General features: G+C 49.6%; 1 protein-coding gene across 2 annotated transcripts; it reads right to left on the bottom strand.

Annotated features, from left to right (window-relative positions):
* Positions 1–598: 598 nt before the first annotated feature.
* On the bottom strand, positions 599–19,186 carry CD83 (CD83 molecule). 2 transcript variants are annotated; one of them, XM_046005556.1, is made up of 5 exons: positions 18,997–19,186; positions 18,770–18,885; positions 5,406–5,616; positions 3,017–3,123; positions 599–1,763 (listed from the first exon to the last, which is right to left on the bottom strand). In XM_046005556.1, exons 1-5 carry the CDS (start codon positions 19,031–19,033, stop codon positions 1,635–1,637), a joined length of 600 nt encoding a protein of 199 aa, XP_045861512.1. In that variant the 5' UTR covers positions 19,034–19,186; the 3' UTR covers positions 599–1,634. The 2 variants fall into 2 exon arrangements, with proteins under 2 accessions (XP_045861512.1, XP_045861511.1); XM_046005555.1 differs by having other exon boundaries at positions 599–1,760.
* Positions 19,187–19,741: the final 555 nt, after the last annotated feature.

The raw sequence follows: 19,741 nt of genomic DNA, 5'->3' as shown, positions 1-19,741 counted from the left end.
TCCAAGATTCATAGTCACTGCTACCTTCTCAGTTGCCTTTTTGTTCCTTCTTGTTCTGACATTACTCTAAGGCTTACTATTTGCCAGACCCTGGGCTCAGCTTTTAGACATATTACCTCATTTAATCCTCACAGCAAACTTCTGAGGCAGATGCTGTTTTGATTCTTAAAGATCTGATCTGAGGCTCAGACAGGGGAATCCATGGCCCAGAGTCTCACCAGTACGACATGTAAGCGTTGAAGCTGGGCTTCAAGCCCGGCTGAGCAGAGAGTTCATGGGGGTAAGATCTCTTTGGAAAGCAAACTGGGAAAGGGTCAAGTTTGATAAGAGAAACGCAGCAACTGTCAAAATGTCAATGTAACATTTTGTGGACTCCCTTCTCCCCATGGCCCAGGGGTTCCTGGGCGTCCATATCTTGGAGTACTTTTGGCTGCTGTGTCATTGACCTGACCTCCTCACTTCCCCAAAAGAACTCACAGAAGACTATGGAAAAGTCTTATTTGTGGACTTCTTTGTTCGGAATGCTGGAAAACATGAAAAGCGGAAGCTATTTTCTCACGCCCAGAAGACCACTGTAATAACAAGGATAATGGCCCAATGGAGCTTCAAATTTTTATAGTGCTTTATGCTTTTCCAAAGCATTTTCACATACATTATTGCAATCAACTCAGACAACAACCTTTCGGTTTACAACTGAGAAAGGAGAAATCCTGAGGACCCTGTTCAAGATCATACAGCCAGGTAGTGGGACGACTGGGGCTAGAAGCCAGATTGCATGACTGGGCCAGCATCTCTAGCCGGTCATCACCTATCCGGCTGTCCCGTGGTCATGCCCTTTGACCTCTCTGACCTCTCACTCACTCCATACTGAGGTCACTTGTCCGTCATTTCTGACACCTAACTATACATGTAGATTCCAAAAGGAGAACAAAAGACAAATCCTTCTTTGATGGGTATCTATGGATATAAAAATAAACATAGCACTCTTCTTTATTGCCCCTTTACGGGTGTCTTTCCCAGACGAAAAGGCCCCATTTGAGAACAGTTCATCAACTTGTTATTTCTATGTACACACAATACTCCTTCGTAATAGCAGAACCTTCACACTGGGAAATTATTTGCTAAATATTCCCCACTGTCTCACAGCTTGGCCTGTTGATTTCTCCCAGATATAAACCATCTGGGCTGGTGCAAGAAAACAGCAAATTCAAAGAGATGTTTCCCAGATGTGCAGAGGACAGCAGTCCTGAAGAGTCTGTCCCAGGGCTGGCTCCGGGCATCCATACTTCCCAAGACCCTTTTCCAACTGCGTCTCACCATAGCTTGTACATGACTGAAAAGAGTTCCAAGAGGTTGACCAGATAGCTGAGGAACATGCTAGGGAAGGTAGCTGTGGAGCTGCAGTACCGGGGACTTCCTGCAGGTGGCCCCACACTACGTGTTCACATGATAGTTTCCAAAGTCCTGCTCACAAAAAAGTGGGCTGGGATCCGATGTCAGCGGTTTCAGGACATCCTTCCCAGGCAGGATGCTTTCTTCGGTGTGGGGCTCATTCTTCTCTTGTCCTGTGGGACGTCCCGGCATACCACTGAGCCTTCTTCGACTTTAGGAAATACAACGGGCAGAAATCCTGCTCATACTGTTTCCGTCTTGGGAAGAGTCACTGGCTCTAAATGTTTCTGTGGGGAGGTGACTGGGAGAAAGGCTCGTTCCATGACAGGCTTAGAAAAATCTGGGAAAATACTCTGTTGTTGTGCAAACTTCTGTAAAAATAAAAGGTAAGTTGAGAGATGAATAATTGGGAAAATGCATCGTTCCCTAAGAGTGGGCTCGCCAGCTCATTCTGACAGCCTCGTTCAGTCTACAAGTGGGCGCCTACTGTTTCACTGGCAACTCCAAACTGACCACGAGATGCCCTGACTACAGACTGAGGTCATTTTCAGCCCCTACCGTTAGTTATCTTCAGCGAAAATCAGTGCCCACCAAGACAGGAATTTGCCTGCAAAAAACTAGTCAGTCAATTTTAAAATTTGCACTCCAGTAATTCTAACTATCTTGTGCACCAATAACTCTAACAGTCAAATCATAAGCTCCTTGAGAGCAAGAGCTATGTCCTATAACCTTTTTATGTCCCCTATCAGTGCCCAGCTTAATGCCTGTACACAGTAGGTGCTTACTGGATTGGCTGATGTCAAAATAGCACCCAAGAGATGAGTTCATGGCCAGAGAGGCAAGGAAGTGAATGGAGGGGGCCAGTGAGTGACAAGAACTGGCCCCAGGATAGCTCTTGGGTGAGCTCTGTCCTGGTCCCCAAGTAGCCAGTCCTTCCTGGTGCTATTGTGACCTATGGGAGAGAGCGCTTCCTTGTGGACCAGGCCCAGAGCTGGCCTTGCTCCCCTACAACTCTGGTCAATCCACGTGTGCAGCCACGTGGAAAGAGGGTCAGGGTCTTGAAGCTGGAGAGCCTGCTACCAACAGTTCAAGGGCATGTCAAGGACACGTAAGCACTGGCCAGCCATCTCTCACACCAGGGCACACCCTGTATGCCCCACTACCCTGGCTTCTCAGGGTCAATTCTCAAAGAGTGGATGGAAGGTCTGAAAATATAAGAGAAGAGAACCCGCTCGGAGGAAGCAGTTCAAGGTCAGAAGAAGGAAACTAGTCTACCACCGTGACTGCCCAGGGTCACTAGCCTATGGCAAGAGCAGTGCCTTTGCCCCGGGATGGTGGGAGGCTGCTGCTGCACTGTCCACCACTATTCCCGCCCGGGCCTTCTCAAACCTGCCTCGCACGCCTTGCTTTGTTTTCTCCTCATGGTGCTCTGCGCAGGGCAAGCGGATTGAAAACGAGCCCGGCGCTTCCCGCAGTGACCTTACAGTTCGGGCCCCTTGGCAGGTGCAGGGTTCAGAGAACATCTCTCGCCACCCTTAAATGATCCACAGTTTACAGAATGTATTCGGATTGGTGCCCCAGCTGGTCTTTCCATCATCATCGGAGTTTTTAAAAAGATACTTACACAAGTGAAAATAATGAGTGTTAAGTAGAAGACGACCAGCGCCAACAGCAGCACGATCTCAGCTCGGTATTTCTGAAAAGTGTCCTCTCTGCGTTCCCTAGGGCACCCTTAAACAAAACATGAGTAAATGTGAGGCTGTTGAATAGGACCTTCTGACCATGACGAAAAGCTGAGAATGCTTCGCCCTGGCTTTTTGCGAGTCCTGCTTGTCTCCTACTCCTAACCTCACGCCTGTGCCGTCAGGAAGAAGAGCGCAAGCAACAGCGGTAACAGCAGTGACCGTGGCGGCTGGCGCTCACTCGTACCTGTGCCTGGCCGTGTGCAACGCGCCTGGCCTACGGATCTCACTCGATCTTTGGAGGCAGGTGGGAACATCTTTATCTTACAGATGGAAGGGTTGGGGCTCAGGGAGGCTGAGGGAGTGAGGCAGGTGGCAGGGCCGGGAGTCCGGGCCACACTGGCCCCATTGCCCATCTGCCTCCATTTCAGAGGCCGGGCCTCTCCTGGCTTCTCTGATGTCTTCACACCAGATGACACACCATTTATGAAGCTGTGTGTGATCTATATAGCTTCTTTGGTGCTGTGGAGAATGCTAGATGTTCTATTGTCCGGAGGACCGGGGGGAAGAAGGAACAAGGCAGGCGAGCTGCCCGGCTGGTGGTGACGAAGTCAGCACGTTTCTGTAGAATCATAAAAGCTCCTCGGCCAAGGCCATCAGCCAGAGTGAGCCAAGGGGCTCCCCCGGGGGCTGCCAAAGGCTGTGGCTGTAGCCCTGGGGGACGCCAAGGGGTCAGCAGGAGCAGCCGGACCTTCTGCCCAGGAGGAGACATGGACGGGACAGCCTCTCCTCGCTCAGACGTGACATCCAGTGTGTGCTGAATCTGCTGGAAGGCCCAGGGAGGGGCAGGTGGAGTGCAGATGATTGGGGAGGTCCTCCCCCAGGGCCAGGCGTTGCTGGCAACCCCTAAGGCCAGATTCAACATCTCACAAGTGGCAATAGAGGTGGGATCTCGCCGGGGTCTGGGACTAAAGAAAAGAAAGGTAGACAGCCATCGTCCTAATGGTGCCCAACCTTTATCTGGCACTCAGTGTATCCAGGCCCGGGACAAAACATTTGAGTACGATATCGCCTTCATCCGTCACCATAAGCACATTTTGGAGAGTCGAGGGCCCCCATTTCAGGGATGAGACGACTGTGATTGGCCCAAGGTCACACACTAACGAGTAGCCCTGCTCCTAACAGAACCATATCCAAGGGACACACCAGCTAAGTTGCAGGCAATGCAGCCGTCGGGAGAGGAGAGGAGAGGAAAGCAGCTGTTCTCTGTTTCTCTGGGCCCCGTGCACCACATGACATGCCTCCTCTCTCTGCTCTCCCTCGGACACTCGTGTGACCGTGAATATTCACGCGCAGCCCACTGTGGGACGGCCACCGCAGACCAGCACAGGGTGGGTTGTGTTAGAGGTAGCAGGTGCACGAAGGTCAACAGAGCAGCATAATGGGCTTGAGACTGAGACAGGCATAAGGACAGAGAGAGAGAGAGTGTGAGAGAGAGAGAGAGAGACAGTGAACCAAATTCAAACACTGAGCCCTACACAATGATCCTGTTCTTGTGAAAAAAAGGAATATTCTCTTGAGTCAGATTCCTTTCACATTCCTAATAAAAGGAAAAAGTTATTATGGTGCAAAAATCAGGAAACTCTATGACAACAGCATGTTTCTTATTTCAAGCCTCCACCCCTAATAAGCCCTGGGCAAAAGTCAGATGCAAGGCATATTTTAAGCTCCATAAAGAAAAAGTATGGGAAAAAAATCCAAAGAGACAATATTCTTGTACTGGAGCTCCAGTCTTGGTATTACCGCATAGAGCAAAAATGTGCGTTCTGTCCCTGAGACGCTATTTTCTCACCGTGTCCTTTTTCTTTGGCCCTAGGTAAGGTGTGGGGCAAAGTCATCACGGTAAAGGGGAGGGAAATGCTGTTCTAGTGGTAAAAAGGTGGCAACAAGACCCCTTAGGCCAGGTTAGAAAGGCCCAAACGAGCGGAACATGGCCTTCTGATGCGTTCAGGGCTACATGGTTTTTCTGTCCTTCAAAAATTAGTTTTGGATGCTTCCGATTTGCTTCAAAGGACTCTCGTAGGGATACACCACCCCCGGATGCGTGGTTTGGCTACACTTGGTATCTATCTATCTGACTAGGGTAGATCTGTCTTTAGAAGGAAGGAAGGGAAGAAGGAAGGGAGGGAGGGAAGGAAGGAGCAGAAAAGGTTATGACATTCTTGTAGGAGAATTTAACTTTCAGCCATGGACGTGACCCAAAGCTCCCAGTCAGACTCCAGTCGGGGAAGGACGGGTTTTAGGGCCTACTGCAAGTGCCCATTCACTCACCTGTCACTTTCAAGGTCACGGTGCCGCTTTGGTTTCTCTGCCCATCCAGCTCCTCCACGGTGCACCTGTATGTCCCCGCGTGGCAGTGGCTAGTGTTCCGGATCTTCAAGTAGAGCCCTTCCCCGGACGCTTCTAAGAAGGCTTCTTTCGGCCGGTGAGACCGCAGACCCTCCTGGGACACCTCCATCCTCTCCTCACCACCTTCTGTCAGCTGCCAAGAAAGAGTCACACTGCATCACGCTGTGACACGGCCCATACACATGCCCCTCCCCCCCCAAGCCACCATCAAGGTTCTGTCTCCTGTTTTCATAACATCCATCCTCAGCTAGTTTTTTTTAAAAAAAATATTATGCATGTGTGACCTTCAGGGGAGGAGGAGAAAAATCTATTAAAATTCTTTCAGGCTCTATCTTTGCTGGAACAGGGTGAGGCCTGCCTTTCATGATTCCATGTAACCCAGCTTCCAGCCTCCCCGAAGGACAGAGCAGCGCCGCGGACAAGAACGACCGCCAACAACAGTGACCAGCGGAAGCGCATGAATCACTGAGCCCCATTTCGCGGCTGACGGCCCTGTATGAAACGTTCTCTTGTTTCCTTCCAGTACCAGCTCCCCCTCTGAATGACTCTGAGCATCTCGGCCCTTTATCTAAATGTTCCTAAGCCGGGGCGGCTCAGCGGACAGCACGGGGGCGCCCAGAAATGGACACCGCGTCCTTGCAACCGTGGCGTGCGCGGGGCCCCCGAGGGACGTCACGGGCGACACCGTGCTGAGCCTCCAGCGGGCCACGAGGGCGCGGCCGCCACCCCGTGTGCAGACGGGCAGTGTCAGGTGGCGCGCGGCTCACGCCAGGACGCACATGGAAGGACCGTGACAGCCGCGATCATCGTCCCCACCCAGAGCGGAGGACAGCCTGAGAGGCCGGGTCCAGCCCCGCTGATGGGGCGGCCCTCCCTGCCTGAACTGTCTCTGCGGTCCGGTTGGTGGCGTCTTTGCATCTTCTATTACTTCCACGGTTAGGCAACCACCCCATTCCCCCACGGAGAGTTTGCGTTTCCCAGATGAGCTTGCCCGCCGCTCCCCCTCGGAAATGTTTTCAAGCTTCCAAAACTGATGGACACAAACGGGAAGGCCAGTCACTGTTGTCGGCGCTCCGGGGGCACCCCGCCCTGGGTCCTGCGCCACGGTGGCGCTCCTTCCCTGCCCCGAGTGCTGGGACAGTGCCCTGAGCCACCTCCGGGAAAGACCTGGTGGTCAGCAGCGTCCCCGCCCTGCGTCACCTGCCTTTCCCTGTGTGGCAGCTGCGCCGGAGCCGGCAGCTCCTCGCCCGCTGGCCGCGGGGGAGCCCGTGCGGGCACCGCCGGGGCCAAGGAATCCGGGTGGCGCCCAGGGAGGCAGGGCTGCGTGGGAAAGGGCATGAACGCACCCCTGCATGCACGCTGTACACACCCACTACACACGCGGCACACGCTACACATACAGTGCACGTGCCACACACTACATGCTGCACACACAGGACACATGACACACTACACACTCCACACACACTATACACCCTCCACACTACACTACAAACATGCTGCAAACACACTACACACACGCATTCAGCCCCACAATACACACACACTGCACACACACAGATATGACACACATACTACACACACAGCACATACACAACACACACACTACACACGCACTTCACACAACACACACTACACCCACACACACTGCACACACAGTACACACAGCATACAAACTATGCACGTAATACACACACACACACACACACAGCACACATGTGCTCCACACACACCACACACTCCCCACACGCCCGCGGGCTTCTGCTGCGTTCACTAAGTGAGGGGACGCGCCTGGAGGCGGACAGCAAGCCGGGCTGCAGGCTCGTTAGGGTGCTGCAGAGCGGGCTGCAGGGACATCTGGTGGCAGATTTACCGCTCCCGCAAGAAACCCCGCTCCACTCACTGCCCCCTCACAGGCCGAGACGAGCGGCTCTGCTCAGGCAGAGTCTATGGAAGTAAATCCCACTTCTTGACGGTTCTTCCTGTGTTGAAAGATTCCTCCCTAAATCATCAAGGGTCTGCAGACCGGGGCCTTCAGATGCTCAAAAATAAGGCAAAATACAAGGGGTGCCCAAGGAAACTTAAGGGGAACTCAAGCCACATAACCGATTCTGGAATACATCAACTCGAGCCCAGTTTTTCTCTTTTCAAGCCTAATTAAAACCACAAACTGCAGCCTCATCGTGTGCTCATGCCTGCCCCCTCCCCCGCGCCTGGCAGAGGGGCTTCCTCCTACCAGGCTTTTGAGGGGCAGGTGCCCGGGACCCTCCAGGGACCATGTGTCCCGAGAGCCGCCCTCACACGGCCACTTTGAAGGAACGCAGCCCAGTCTCTGCTGCCTCCATGTCTCCCCCTGCCCTTATTTTCTGAATTAACCTCCAAATGCATCAGCTCAGATTTATTTCTGATAGATTTCACCAGACCCTGTCTTGCTAGAAATCCTGCATCTGAAACAACAGAAACTTGGTCGCAACAATCATTTTGAGATTATCTATCTCCAGTTTTCTCCTTGGGAGCCTCTGGTCCCATCCAGTGACCCCTCCCTCAAATCAGAAAGAACCATCTGAAGGTCAAGATAAAACCACGGAGCCCTCTGGAGGGGCAGGAAACAAACTATTGCGGTTATTTACAGAAAGGTGACCCTATTATCCTGCCAGCTGCCAAACCCGGCTGGAGCGAGTATGTGCAAGTGATCAGAACGGACTGGCAGCGGCCTTCTGCCTACCTGCAGAAAAGAATTCACTTTAAAAATCAGCAGTAACAACCGCGAAGGCGTTTACTCGATGGTCAGATTTCCATGGGCCTGTGGCAAAACCTCCAGTGGGCCTCTAGTTATTTTCAAAGGGCAGAACAAAGGCCGAGTGAGATCATGAGAAAGACAGAGGAAAGAAACGGGGAGAAGTCAAAACAAAGAACCCCAAAGTGACCTGCAGAATTTTGATTTACTGACCCATCACAGCCATCCGGGGGGTCATGGCAAAATATCTCAACTCTCATGGGGCCATCTTCCAATGGCCTCTTCCTGGGTCTTCCCGAATTACGCAGAAAACTGAGCAGACAACTGGCTGAACTTGGGAACTCTTGCCAAAGTCACAAGCAGCGGTCTTTGCCTGATGACCAATATAGCAAAAGGAGCCTTCTGTGCACCTGGAAATGTTTCAGAACACTCCCGCTCACTTCAAGCTATAGGTACACACAATGCCTCGTCCCCCTTCTTTATGCCATTTCAAGACAGATCTTCTCACATGACTCCATCTGGGGATACTGGGATTTGCCTACAGCTGCCAAAATAGTTGTTGATTTTATGTTCACATCACATGCTCAAAATGCAAGCAGGTACCCCCAATACCAAGAGACTTTTTATCCAAAAGTTCAAATCATTAACTTCAGTTCTAGGACCAAGCAGCTATCGGCTGAGTCCACTGTGGCAAAAGCAGCACCAAGAACCAAAGAATTTCAGAAAGAGGGAAACAAAGCAACCAGCGATGGGGCCATCCTCAACTTGGCTTTGTTTTATGAGTTCTTATAAACATCTGAGCTGACTCAAAATCAACCACTGGCAAAGAATGGCTCTTTAAACATTCCAAATCCAAACGCGTTTCATTGCTTCTCTGCAAAAGCATTTTAGGAAATAGTAATTTATAACAAAGGAACCCTCGGATTCATTCACAGCCAAGCATAATTGATGGGGACTATTTAATGCGTACTTTACAAAGCTAATATTGTAGTGTGCTAAACCACAACACGATTTGGGCAAATTAATTCCTCAAAACAGTCATCCCAATTATGTTTTAAAAATCCATGCTCCTCACACTAACACTTATGCTGACAATTCTATATTTTTGATTGGATTAGAAGGGTAAAATACAAGATGATTCATTTTCAGAAAGCCAAGGGACATTTGATTTGTCTCAAGGCCCTCGGTGTGATTAAATAATCTAAGTAACATATTCTTTCTCTAAAATGGAGATTTTACTTTAAAGAAACCACAAGGCCCAAATTAAATAAACTCTTTAATTTGACAAATACTAAAGGAAACAAATACAAGTATTAATTTTAAGGGCATGTGAATTAAGTGTTTATTTTAATGATGGACAAATTTAAACTAGAATAAAAGAAATCAAACAAAGAATTAATATGTTGGAAGTTGAACTGATATTTCAGTCAAAAATCTCATTATTGTGAAAAGTTATTTTTTCAGTTTAAATAATTTTATCCAAACACATTCTCACCTTCTAGATTACCATATTTGACTATAAGAGAACAAATAGTTCCATGCCTGCTGCAAAGAGAGAATTCTGATCACAAATCTGGAATTCAAATTTATCGTACATGAGATCTGTTAAGAATGTGATAGAAAACTAAAAGAAAAGGAAGAGAGCTTTTTGAGAAGCAAAATGTGTGTGCTTCTATATGCATTTAAATATTGAATCCAACAATTTGATTAAACCCATTTAAAGGTATGGACTTTATGTATTTAAAGGTGGTATGAAAGTAATCTGGTATATTCCAATCACATTGAACAGCTTTTGCTTTATAGCATTTCTCATGCACTAACTTTCATGTACCTTGGTTTCTAACTCAATTAAAGTGCCAATATAATCCTCATTCATCATAAAAACAGCTCTTTATAATGTGCAAAATAGTTTGGCTCGGAGGTTGATGTCATAATGAGGGCAGAATGTATGCGCGTTAACATCGTTTTTTTCCTAAGTGTAGTTTTATTGGAAAAATGATTTTCCACTTTGAAATTTACTGGGCCTAACAGACAGAGCTGAATTTATGGCTGCTAAGAGAGTTATGAGTATGGCAGAGACAACGAAATTAAGAGCACAGGCTTTGGAGTTGAACAGACCTGCAAGAAAAGCCCAGCCCCATTGAAGCTCACTCTGCTCTTGGCCAACTGAGCCGGTGGCTCCTGTCAGCTCTGGGGACACAGGAGTCATTGTACCTCACCAGGGCGGTTGAAGACACCCGTGAGGATGGGCTTGGGTTGTCCATCAGGCCTGCAGCATCTGTCCATCACACAGAGAGCCCTAAACGTGTTACCACTCTCTCCTTTTCCCAGCCCACACTCCATTCAGCATTCTCAATAGTTCCCGGCACACTGGAATTCTTCAAAAGGCATTTGCCCAGTGAACTGGCGACATTTAGAGAAAATGAGGGAGTTACGAGGGCACTGGCTTTGGAATCGAAGGCCCAGAGTGCAGATGCGTGGTCCATGAGCTGGCTCGTCTTCAGAAAAGCACCTCATCTCTGAGTCTCATTCCCCCCACCCCCCCCCATGACTCTCTTACTGGCCACAGGAAGCTATTTTAAGTATCCAAAGCGAAAACACGTGAAAGTGCTTTACAATGGGTAACGTTGGCCGTAGAAGTTGTTCTGTCTGATAGCTTTCCACTCTATCCATGCTCTCCATCATTCTTTACTGCTGATTACTTCCTGTTTCCTCCCTGGCAAAGTTGTTCAAGAAGTCCCAACCTCTGCTCGAAAGAGAAATTATTTTTCCACTCACGATGCATCCAAGATATCCACAACATTCTGAATTTACTAAAGCATCACAGTAATAAATGGGGCAAAACCTTTTAAAGCTGGGATTTGCCCTTTTGTTGTTCACGCCAAGCGTCCCTTCTTCCATCTGCATCTTCTGGGTCCTGCGGGACCTGGAAGGGGCAGCCTTATGAGCACTGATTCACGGCCTTCCGAGATCTCGGCACCTGGTTCTAGAGGAGGCACATGCAACACAAGCCCTGACATCTGGGACCAGAGAGACCGGCTCTGATGGCCACGTGACCCAATCAAAGCCACTTAAATATAATCAGGCATTTGCTGAAATATGAGAAGAGAGGCACAATATTTTCCTTTGCACGTGATCCTGAGAGGGTCCACAAGACTGCGGTTACCAGCCACTATCTCCCCGCCATGTGGATGGAGGCTGATGACAAAACCAATATGAAGAAAGGAAGAGCTGAGGGACAGAAAGTCACCAAGCCCTGGGGGTAGTTGCAAACCTCTAAATCCAGCTGTATTTGTTGCCTACCCTGCCATAACACAATCCATCACTGAGCCACTTAAAATAACAGAAATGTATTTTCTCAGCACCCTCGTGCATAGTTGGTGGCAATGCAAACTTGTGCAGCCACCGTGGAAAACAGTACAGAGATGCCTCGAGAAACTAAACATAGAGCTACCCTATGATCCAGTAATTCCACTACTGGGTAGTTACCCAAAGAAGATGAAAAGACTAATTTGAAGAGATGTATGTCTCCCTATGTTTGCTATAGCATTATTTACAATAGCCAAACTACAGGAGGCAAGCCCCAGCGTCCACTGATGGACGAATGGATAAAGCAGATATGGGGTGGGTGTGTGTGTTACGTATACACATACAACACACACACACACAATGGAATATTATCAACCATAAAAAAGAATGAGATCTTGCCATTTGCAACAATGTAGATGGAACTAGAGGGTATCATGCTAAGTGAAATCAGTCAGTCAGAGAAAGATGAATACCATACAATTTCACTTGGAAGTGGAATTTAAGAGACAAAATGAATGAACAAGGGAAAAAAAAAGACAAACAAAAACCGGACTTAACTCTAGAGAACAAACTGATGGTGACCGGAGGAAAGGTGGGTGGGGGATGGACAAATTAGGTGAAGGGGATGAAGAACGCTGAGTCATGGACAGAACTGTTGAACTGTTATACCGTACACGAGAAACATAACATCGTGGGATAGCTATACTGGAATTAAATTTTTTTAATAAATTTTTAAAAAATAAAGAAATGTATTTTCTTGCAGTTCTGGAGGCCAAAAACCCAGAAGCGAGGGGCCGGCAGGGCCATGCTCTCTCTGAAGTTTCTAGGGGAAAATCTGTTTCATGCCCCATTCCTGAAGCTTCTGATGCTTGCCACACATCCCTGTCATTCCTTGGCTTGTGGACACATCCCTCCAGTCTCTGCCTCCGCCTTCATATGGTGTTCTCCCTGTATGTCTATGTAGATAGCTCTGTTTCCTCTTCTTATAAGGACACCAGGCATTGGATTAGGACCCATCCTAACTCAGTATGACCCGCTTTAAATTGATGACTTTTTAATTGATGACTTCTGCAAAGACCCCATTTCCGTATAAGGTTACCTTTGCAGATACCGGGGATAATCTTCCTGCGGGACACAATTCTACCTACAACACCAGGCATAACTCAAGTGTGAATCACAGTTTTAAAGGTTTTTTTTTTTCCATTTCAACTATATAAACCAATATATTCCCTTTACTTGAAGTGAGTTTTGGTGGGATTGCAACACTTCGCAACTGAAAAGGGTCCTCACTGATAGGGACACCTCAAACTGCCCCATAAATTAATGTGGCATGGAGGGCGCTCTCTCCACATGGCTTCATCTTATAGACCAGCCCTACTTGTCCCCTGAACTCACATACTTGCCTCTCCTCCAGACCTAATCTGATTCAGAACCCTTGTGCTCCAGAACTGGCCCAGAGTATCCGATTATGAATTGCTTATGGCAACTGGCACCCTGCTTTTCTCGTGGGCTTTCCCCACCCGGGCCTATATTCCTAATAAACTGCCCCCTCTTCTGGAATCTCTTGTCTCCTAGAGATTTGGGACAAGAACATGCAGTAGACTGGTTGGGGTTCCACAAAATGCCAGGTGATAGAAATGAGCCTTGGGTTCCCAAGTCTGAAGATGACGCAATTTCAGATGAAGAAACCCTTTTTAAGGTAATGAATCTCTTTTTAGCCCTGCTGGATGCTAAACCTTCCGTTACATCACTGAGACCTTCTCCTAACTTCCTCTTCTTTGTGTAGTGACATAACCAAATACAGAAGTAAGATAATACTGTTTCTCACATGACCTAGGTTCCCCCTTTTACTCATGGAAAACAAGGGTTTGATTTCTTTGTTTAACCCCCAGCTGCCTTCTTCCTCCTACAGTAAGACTGAAGCAACTTTGCTCTGATTTGTCACTGTCCCCAAAATCTCAGTGACGACCTGTTCTCAGCTGGCTGAGACTCGCAGAGCCCCTCCGAGGCAGACACGTGCTGTGTTGCCGACTCATTCATAGAATCGTGGGGACACAACGGGTAGCCAAGAAAGAAGGGAAGGCAAATCTCAGAAATGTGCCGAGCTCTCTCGGCTGAGTTGACCTGATTGGATTTTGCAGCCGGGAGAGAACAAGGTCTCCCTCCGGGACTCAGCATCTTCCAGGATGAATCAGAGTGTGTCTTTCACCACAAGAAATATGCTCTTCTTTGCAAATATGTGTCATTAGGTCATTCTCTTTGCTTAAAAACTTTCAGTGACTCCTTGCGTCAAAAGGAGTTCAAGCCATTATAGTTGGGCATGCAAGTTTCCTCACCATCTGGTCCCAGCCCTCTCCTGCACAATTCCCCTTAACAGATCACGGGGCATCCCACCCGTTCCCCAAAATGCTTGTAGGTTCCTTTTCCACTCCTTTGCTCAAGATGATCCTCTGGCAAAAGCTCCCCGTTGATTTTAAGATGGCCAACACGAGGCCCAGGACTTGGAACACGCTGGGACTTTAGAAACACTGACTAATGCAAATGTCAGCACAAGAGACCTCTGAAAACCAACCTTACAGCTCTTCATGGTTTGACCGAAGGTAAAGCCCATAAAAGCGATTCAACCAGGTCAAGCACGTGCTAATGAGGAGGGCAGAACTTTCCTTTGATGCTAACACACGCATCATTTTCACACTGCAATGTTTCGGGGCTTCTCTGTTTAAGGTGAGAATGTCTCCTTCCTCTCCTAAAAACACGCTCTTCACTCTGTCTCAGAGCAGATAAAATTCTAGACCCAAGGAAGTCTAGTGATCTAGTAAGTGGCACACACTGGCTCCTTCATGGGCCCATCAGCGTTTGTGGCCGTGTAGATTACATCTGCCCAGACGGGTCATCAACTCCAGCCCCCACTAAGGGATTCTGCTTTCGAGGGCTTCTTGCTTTGTGGGGCGCCGTCACACAAGACAGTCAAGACAGAAAATACAACTACACTGAAAAGGAGATTTGCAACTCACACGGAAGACAGCTTCATAACAGACGGAGAACAAGCAAGATCTGCCTGGGGACTATCCTTGAACTTTCAAAGCCGCTTCATGCAAGCCATTAACCAGCTCTCTGCCAGCTCCGTTAAGCCCAGGGATAGTCCAGGATCTGCCCCCGCTGGGAGCTCTTCTCACGACTGCAAAATCAAGACTGACCTCTGAAATCAGTCTTACTTCCCCTTTCTCCCTTCCGTTGGAAATCATCTGAAAAGGGCATTTGTCTTGTGACGCGTCTCTGTCCTCACCCCCGCAATGTCATCTCCTAGGTTGACACTATATATCCTCTTTCGTTATGCATCAGCATAGGCTATCGGGGCTCCCAACACGCTACAAGATGGCAGTGCACCTCTCTGATAAATAAGCACTTGTTATCACTGGCAGTGAAACCACCGTGCTCAAACACGCCATCCAGTATCATCTTCTCCCTCCAAAGCTAGTGCAGCTTCTGTAAAGAGACTCTGACCCCACTTTTGCTCAGCATGAAGCCCAGGAGTATCTCCTTAATGGATAGGCTTACTCCTGGCCGACATGGGATGGCGCTGTGCCCTCTGATGCAAGAGGCTCGCAGCCAATGGGAGAGATGCTGGACCCAAGTCGGCTTACGTAATTTCTCAAAAGATCTCCCTAAACAACCACAGTCAATTCACAACTTGAAAGGCTTAAGTCTAGCTGCTGTTCTCCTGGATATATGAATTCACATTTCTATTTCTTGTCAGTCATCCCCCCCTGCCTTAACAGGTACACGCAGGAAAGGATGAGAGGAGGACCCATGGATGGATCCCAGTTAGAAGGACACTGGTCCATGGGAAATAAGAGTTGGGTTAACAGGAATTGGGCTATCTCTGCCCACTCCTTGCTCCCCCAGGACCCCTGTGCATGTCTGTATTAAGCCTCCCCTAGCCCCTCTCACTGTGCCTTCGAAACAGGATAAAATGGACACTGTTTCTTCCCCACTCGCCCTCATATTACAAACGCTAACTGGATGCCCTCTGTTTTGGGTCTTTCCATAAAAGGCACTATAAGAAACACATGGTTTACATGGGTGCTTTGGTAAAGACAAGTAATCACTGCCAATTGGACAGTGGCACAAAGCCCTATGGTGGGGGAGAACTGAGTGGTACACGGAATTTTAAATTGTGAGTCATGGGGCGCCTGGGTGGCTCAGTGGGTTAGCCTCTGCCTTCAGCTCAGGTCAAGATCTCAGGGTCCTGGGATCAAGCCCCCCCCGCCCCCCCGCTCTGCTCAGCAGGGAGCCAGCTTCCCCCTCTCTTGCCTGCCGCTCTGCCTACTTGTGATCTCTCTCCCTCTCTCTGTGTGTGTCTCTGTCAAATAAATAAATAAAATCTTAAAAAATTCAAAAAAATAAATTGTGAGTCATTATAACCATAATTGTGATATGCAGAAGTCCTGTGAGAACATGAATCAATCTGGTGGATGGTAAAAACAAAACAAAATAACAACAAACCCCCTCCAAAGGACCCTCTGCTTCCCTTGTCCAGCTCACAGCCCACAGCTGTGCAAAGAGATCTGACAATCCCACACTAGTGATGAGGAGGAAGGTGACATGAGCGAGGCTGGCTGTGGTCCTCAGGTTTACAGTCCTCCTCTTATATACACAAGAAAGCGGTGTGGGGGAAAATGACAAGATGCTCAATCTTCTGTAAAACCAAGTATTTCAGTATTTCACCACTGACCTGATTTCCAGAATACCCTATCCACTTTTGTTGTACAAACACAATAAGCACAAAAGTATAATTACTGGGCTGGAAAAGAATAACTACCTACAGAACACGCTGAGACCTGTCAAAAAGCACTTGAAGGAAAAATGCATTCCATTTTCAAGGGATCTGGAGAGTTTACTGGCATCTCGAAGCTCCCCTATCCACCATGACCTGTTCACAGTTTATCTCTTAAAAAAAATAAATAAATAACTATGGCATGATTTTGCAATGACCCTATTCCATGAACCAACAGAAAAAAAGAAAATGCCAAGAGAATCATCATCATTTTTTTTGAACAGTTTGAGAGACCTTCAGGGTAAATCACGCAAGAACTATGTTCAATAAACAAGCACGTACATTATAGAATTACGTCATCAGCTGACATCCAAGGAGAAGCCAGAGGTTAATTGCTGCGGTTTCTCCAACTTTCCAAATGGCCTTGTGCAAGAAGATTTACCTTGACAACTGTTGGAACTTTGCAGTCTGAAACGCCATCTACTTGTTTCATGAGTACTTTTTTTTTTTTTTAAGATTTTATTCATTTATTTGACAGAGAGAGAGAGATCACAAGTAGGCAGAGAGGCAGGCAGAGAGAGAGGAGGAAGCAGGCTCCCTGCGGAGCAGAGAGCCCGATGCGGGGCTCGATCCCAGGACCCTGAGATCATGACCTGAGCCGAAGGCAGCGGCTTAATCCACTGAGCCACCCAGGCGCCCCTCATGAGTACTTTTTAATTACTCCCCTGGGGATATTAATACCATTTTCTTTTTTAAATTCGTCTCGGGAAGGGATGGTGGTTTCATGTCTCCCTCCCACTCCCCACCTTCTTTAAGATAACTAAGTCCCTGCCTGGCTAGACGAAGAACACCTTCATTTTCTTTACCTTAAGTAACTGAGGTAGAAATCAGAGACATCAAGATAACACCTCTGAAAACTCAGGCTGTGGAATCAGACTTGGTTCAAGTCCCACCCTCCTCCCTTAATCAGCTGGGTAACAGTGAGCAGGGATTCCTTCACAACCCGAGACTCAGTTTCCTCATCTGTAAAATAGGCAGGACTGATCTCTTAAGTCCACTGGAAGGACTGAAACAGAGAACATAGGTAAGATTCACCTCAGAGGCTGGCACAGAGGGAGGACTCAAATAATCATGTTTTTACAATATTTCTGTTTAAGTGCTATTGTTTTTACTACAAGAACAATTTCGGAATTGCTACGTTCTCTGATCCCACTGTGAATACAGTGGAAACGAAGTGGGAATAGTCACAAACCTACTTTCCTACAGGATCCGGTGCTCCAAGGCAACAACAACATAGCAGGTGCCCAGAACTCACGGAGAGCCAGCCTGGACTCACCCAGCACCTTCGCAATTAGCAGGCCACACACTGGGTGTTGTGCAGAATACAGAAACGCAATGTCACAGCATTGTCTGGGGAAACTGATCAGCTGGTCAGGTGAGGAGACACACACACACACACACACACACACACACACAGAGCTGTCCCGTGCTGCATTGCTAACTGGCCTGATGGAGCTGCAGATTCTTACAGCATCTTTTTTGGAGGACATAAGAAAAGCCCTGCGCTCTGTGGAAGGCAGCAGAGGCAGGGATTTCCTCTAAGGTCAGACAGTTCGATCAGAGCGAGCCCCTGAGTAAGGCTGAGAGATCACATGCACTTGGCTCAAACTAGAGGTGTTGACGCCCTAACAGCTCACGCAGGTGAGCAAAAGACCAGGGACCGCTTGGCTTGTCAAAGACTGCCAGAACCGGCTCTTAGCATCTGAAAATGTTCCGGTTGAGAGGCGTCCTTAAAAAAACGCCCCAGAGCAGCTCAATTCTCTTAGGGCGAGGCCGACCCCTTCCCAGGTGACCCCCTTGCTGCGCCTCTCACCTCTAGGGACTGCCTGCCAGAGTGCCAGGCAGCAGGACCAGCGAGGGGCCAGGAGAACCCACCATGGGGATGGCTGACAGATGACCCCCACCAGGGCAACAATCCAAAATCACATAGGATGATCTCTTAGTCCTTTATTCCTTCCCTTCCTGCCCCAAATCCTGGGCATCACAGTCCCCAGACATGAGAAATCAGAAATCTGGGGACAGGCCTCCTGTCTGATATCCGTATCTGCCTTCTTCGTGGCCTCCCGCCACAACCAGAGGTGGCCTCCCGAATTCATCCAAATAAGAGGGTCTCTGCGCTCCCCAAGGGGCTTATTTAGATCCTTCATTTCAGGCTACCTTTAGGGGCAGGAAGAGGATTAGGTCCTTGGGGAACAAAAATCTAATCTAATCTAATCGCCTGGTACCAAGATGCGGGGCGGGGTGGGGGGGCAGGTTCTGGTTAAGGGAGGCATGCCGGAAGACCCGGGAGTTGGAGGCAGGCCGGCCGGGGGCCACACAGGGTCTCCAGCCCCAGGGAGGCGGTCTCCCTCTACCTCCAACGAAGCCGGCCGAGCCCTCGCCCGCGGGCATCGCCGCGCTTACCTTGGCCCAGAAGACTCTGTAGGGGCCCTGAGGGTCCGTGTGGACCGTGCACGGCAAGTCCGCCTCCTCGGAACAAGCCACCTTCACCTCCCGCGTCGCGGATGCCAGGCTGCAGACTGCAAGAGGGACAGAGAGAGCGGCGTGAGCCAGCGAGAAGACGGGGCGGGGGGTGGGTTGTATCGCTGAGAGGGGATGGGAGGGGACGCGACAGGCGTCTGGGGCCCTACCGCAGCTCAGGAGCAGGAGCCGGAGGCCGCGCGACATGGCTGGGGACTGCCGGCCTGGGGTGCGCTCCGCGGCGCCGCTGTCTTATACGCGCGTACGGGGACTTCCCCGGGCGCTGGCCTGGGGGAATCCCCGGCGGGCGGCGGCAGCAGCGTGGGGCGGCCAGCCCTCCCCGGCGCCTGCCACCCGCGGGGCGCCCCCGCCCCAGCCCCAGCCCCGCCCCCGCGCGCGGCCCCGCCCCCGCGCGCCCCGAGTCCGCGCCGCTGCGGTGGCTGCGGGGCCGCTGCGATCGCCACCCGCGCGTGACGCGGCGCGCTTGGGCTTTGCAAACGGCGCGGGCGCGCGTGTCGGAGCCCCGCTGACCCTCCCCGCGAGCCGGAGCGGGGCCCGCCCAGGGGAGGGGGCGGTCTACTCCTTCCACGACCCCAGATTCAGAGAGATGGCGCAGCTCCCCCAGTCGCCCAGCGCGGGGGTGGTGACGCCAGAGGTGAACTCGGGACTCTTCTCCAGATTCGATTGTAACCAGAGACGCCTCAGGCTTCCCGCGGAACTCCGCAAGCCTGGTAGGTGGCTCCCTGCCTGCTGGCGTGGGCTCTCAGGCCCGCCTGTCCAGGTGATTTCAGCCCACGGAGAGCCTCTCCTGTTAAATGAAACACACACACGCAGACCAAAACAAAACAACACAGCAGAAGAAAATAGAAATCACCTTCCATTCACCCACAAGTAACTTCTCTTGACTTCGGTTGT

The sequence above is a fragment of the Meles meles genome, chromosome 5 (assembly GCF_922984935.1).
Source record: "Meles meles chromosome 5, mMelMel3.1 paternal haplotype, whole genome shotgun sequence".
Taxonomy (NCBI): domain Eukaryota; kingdom Metazoa; phylum Chordata; class Mammalia; order Carnivora; family Mustelidae; genus Meles; species Meles meles.
The sequence above is the reverse complement of the archived record's forward strand: the minus strand, read 5'-3'. Positions and strand labels throughout refer to the sequence as shown.

What these genes read in the sequence shown, in the direction of transcription:
- CD83 (XM_046005556.1), bottom strand. Translation starts at nt 19,033, where the DNA reads ATGTCGCGCGGCCTCCGGCTCCTGCTCCTGAGCTGCG. An exon ending in GCTCCTGCTCCTGAGCTGCG is followed by an intron (nt 18,886 to 18,996) that starts GTAGGGCCCCAG and finishes TCCCTCTTGCAG; the next exon opens with TCTGCAGCCTGGCATCCGCG. An exon ending in ACAGAGTCTTCTGGGCCAAG is followed by an intron (nt 5,617 to 18,769) that starts GTAAGCGCGGCG and finishes CTTTCTTGGCAG; the next exon opens with CTGACAGAAGGTGGTGAGGA.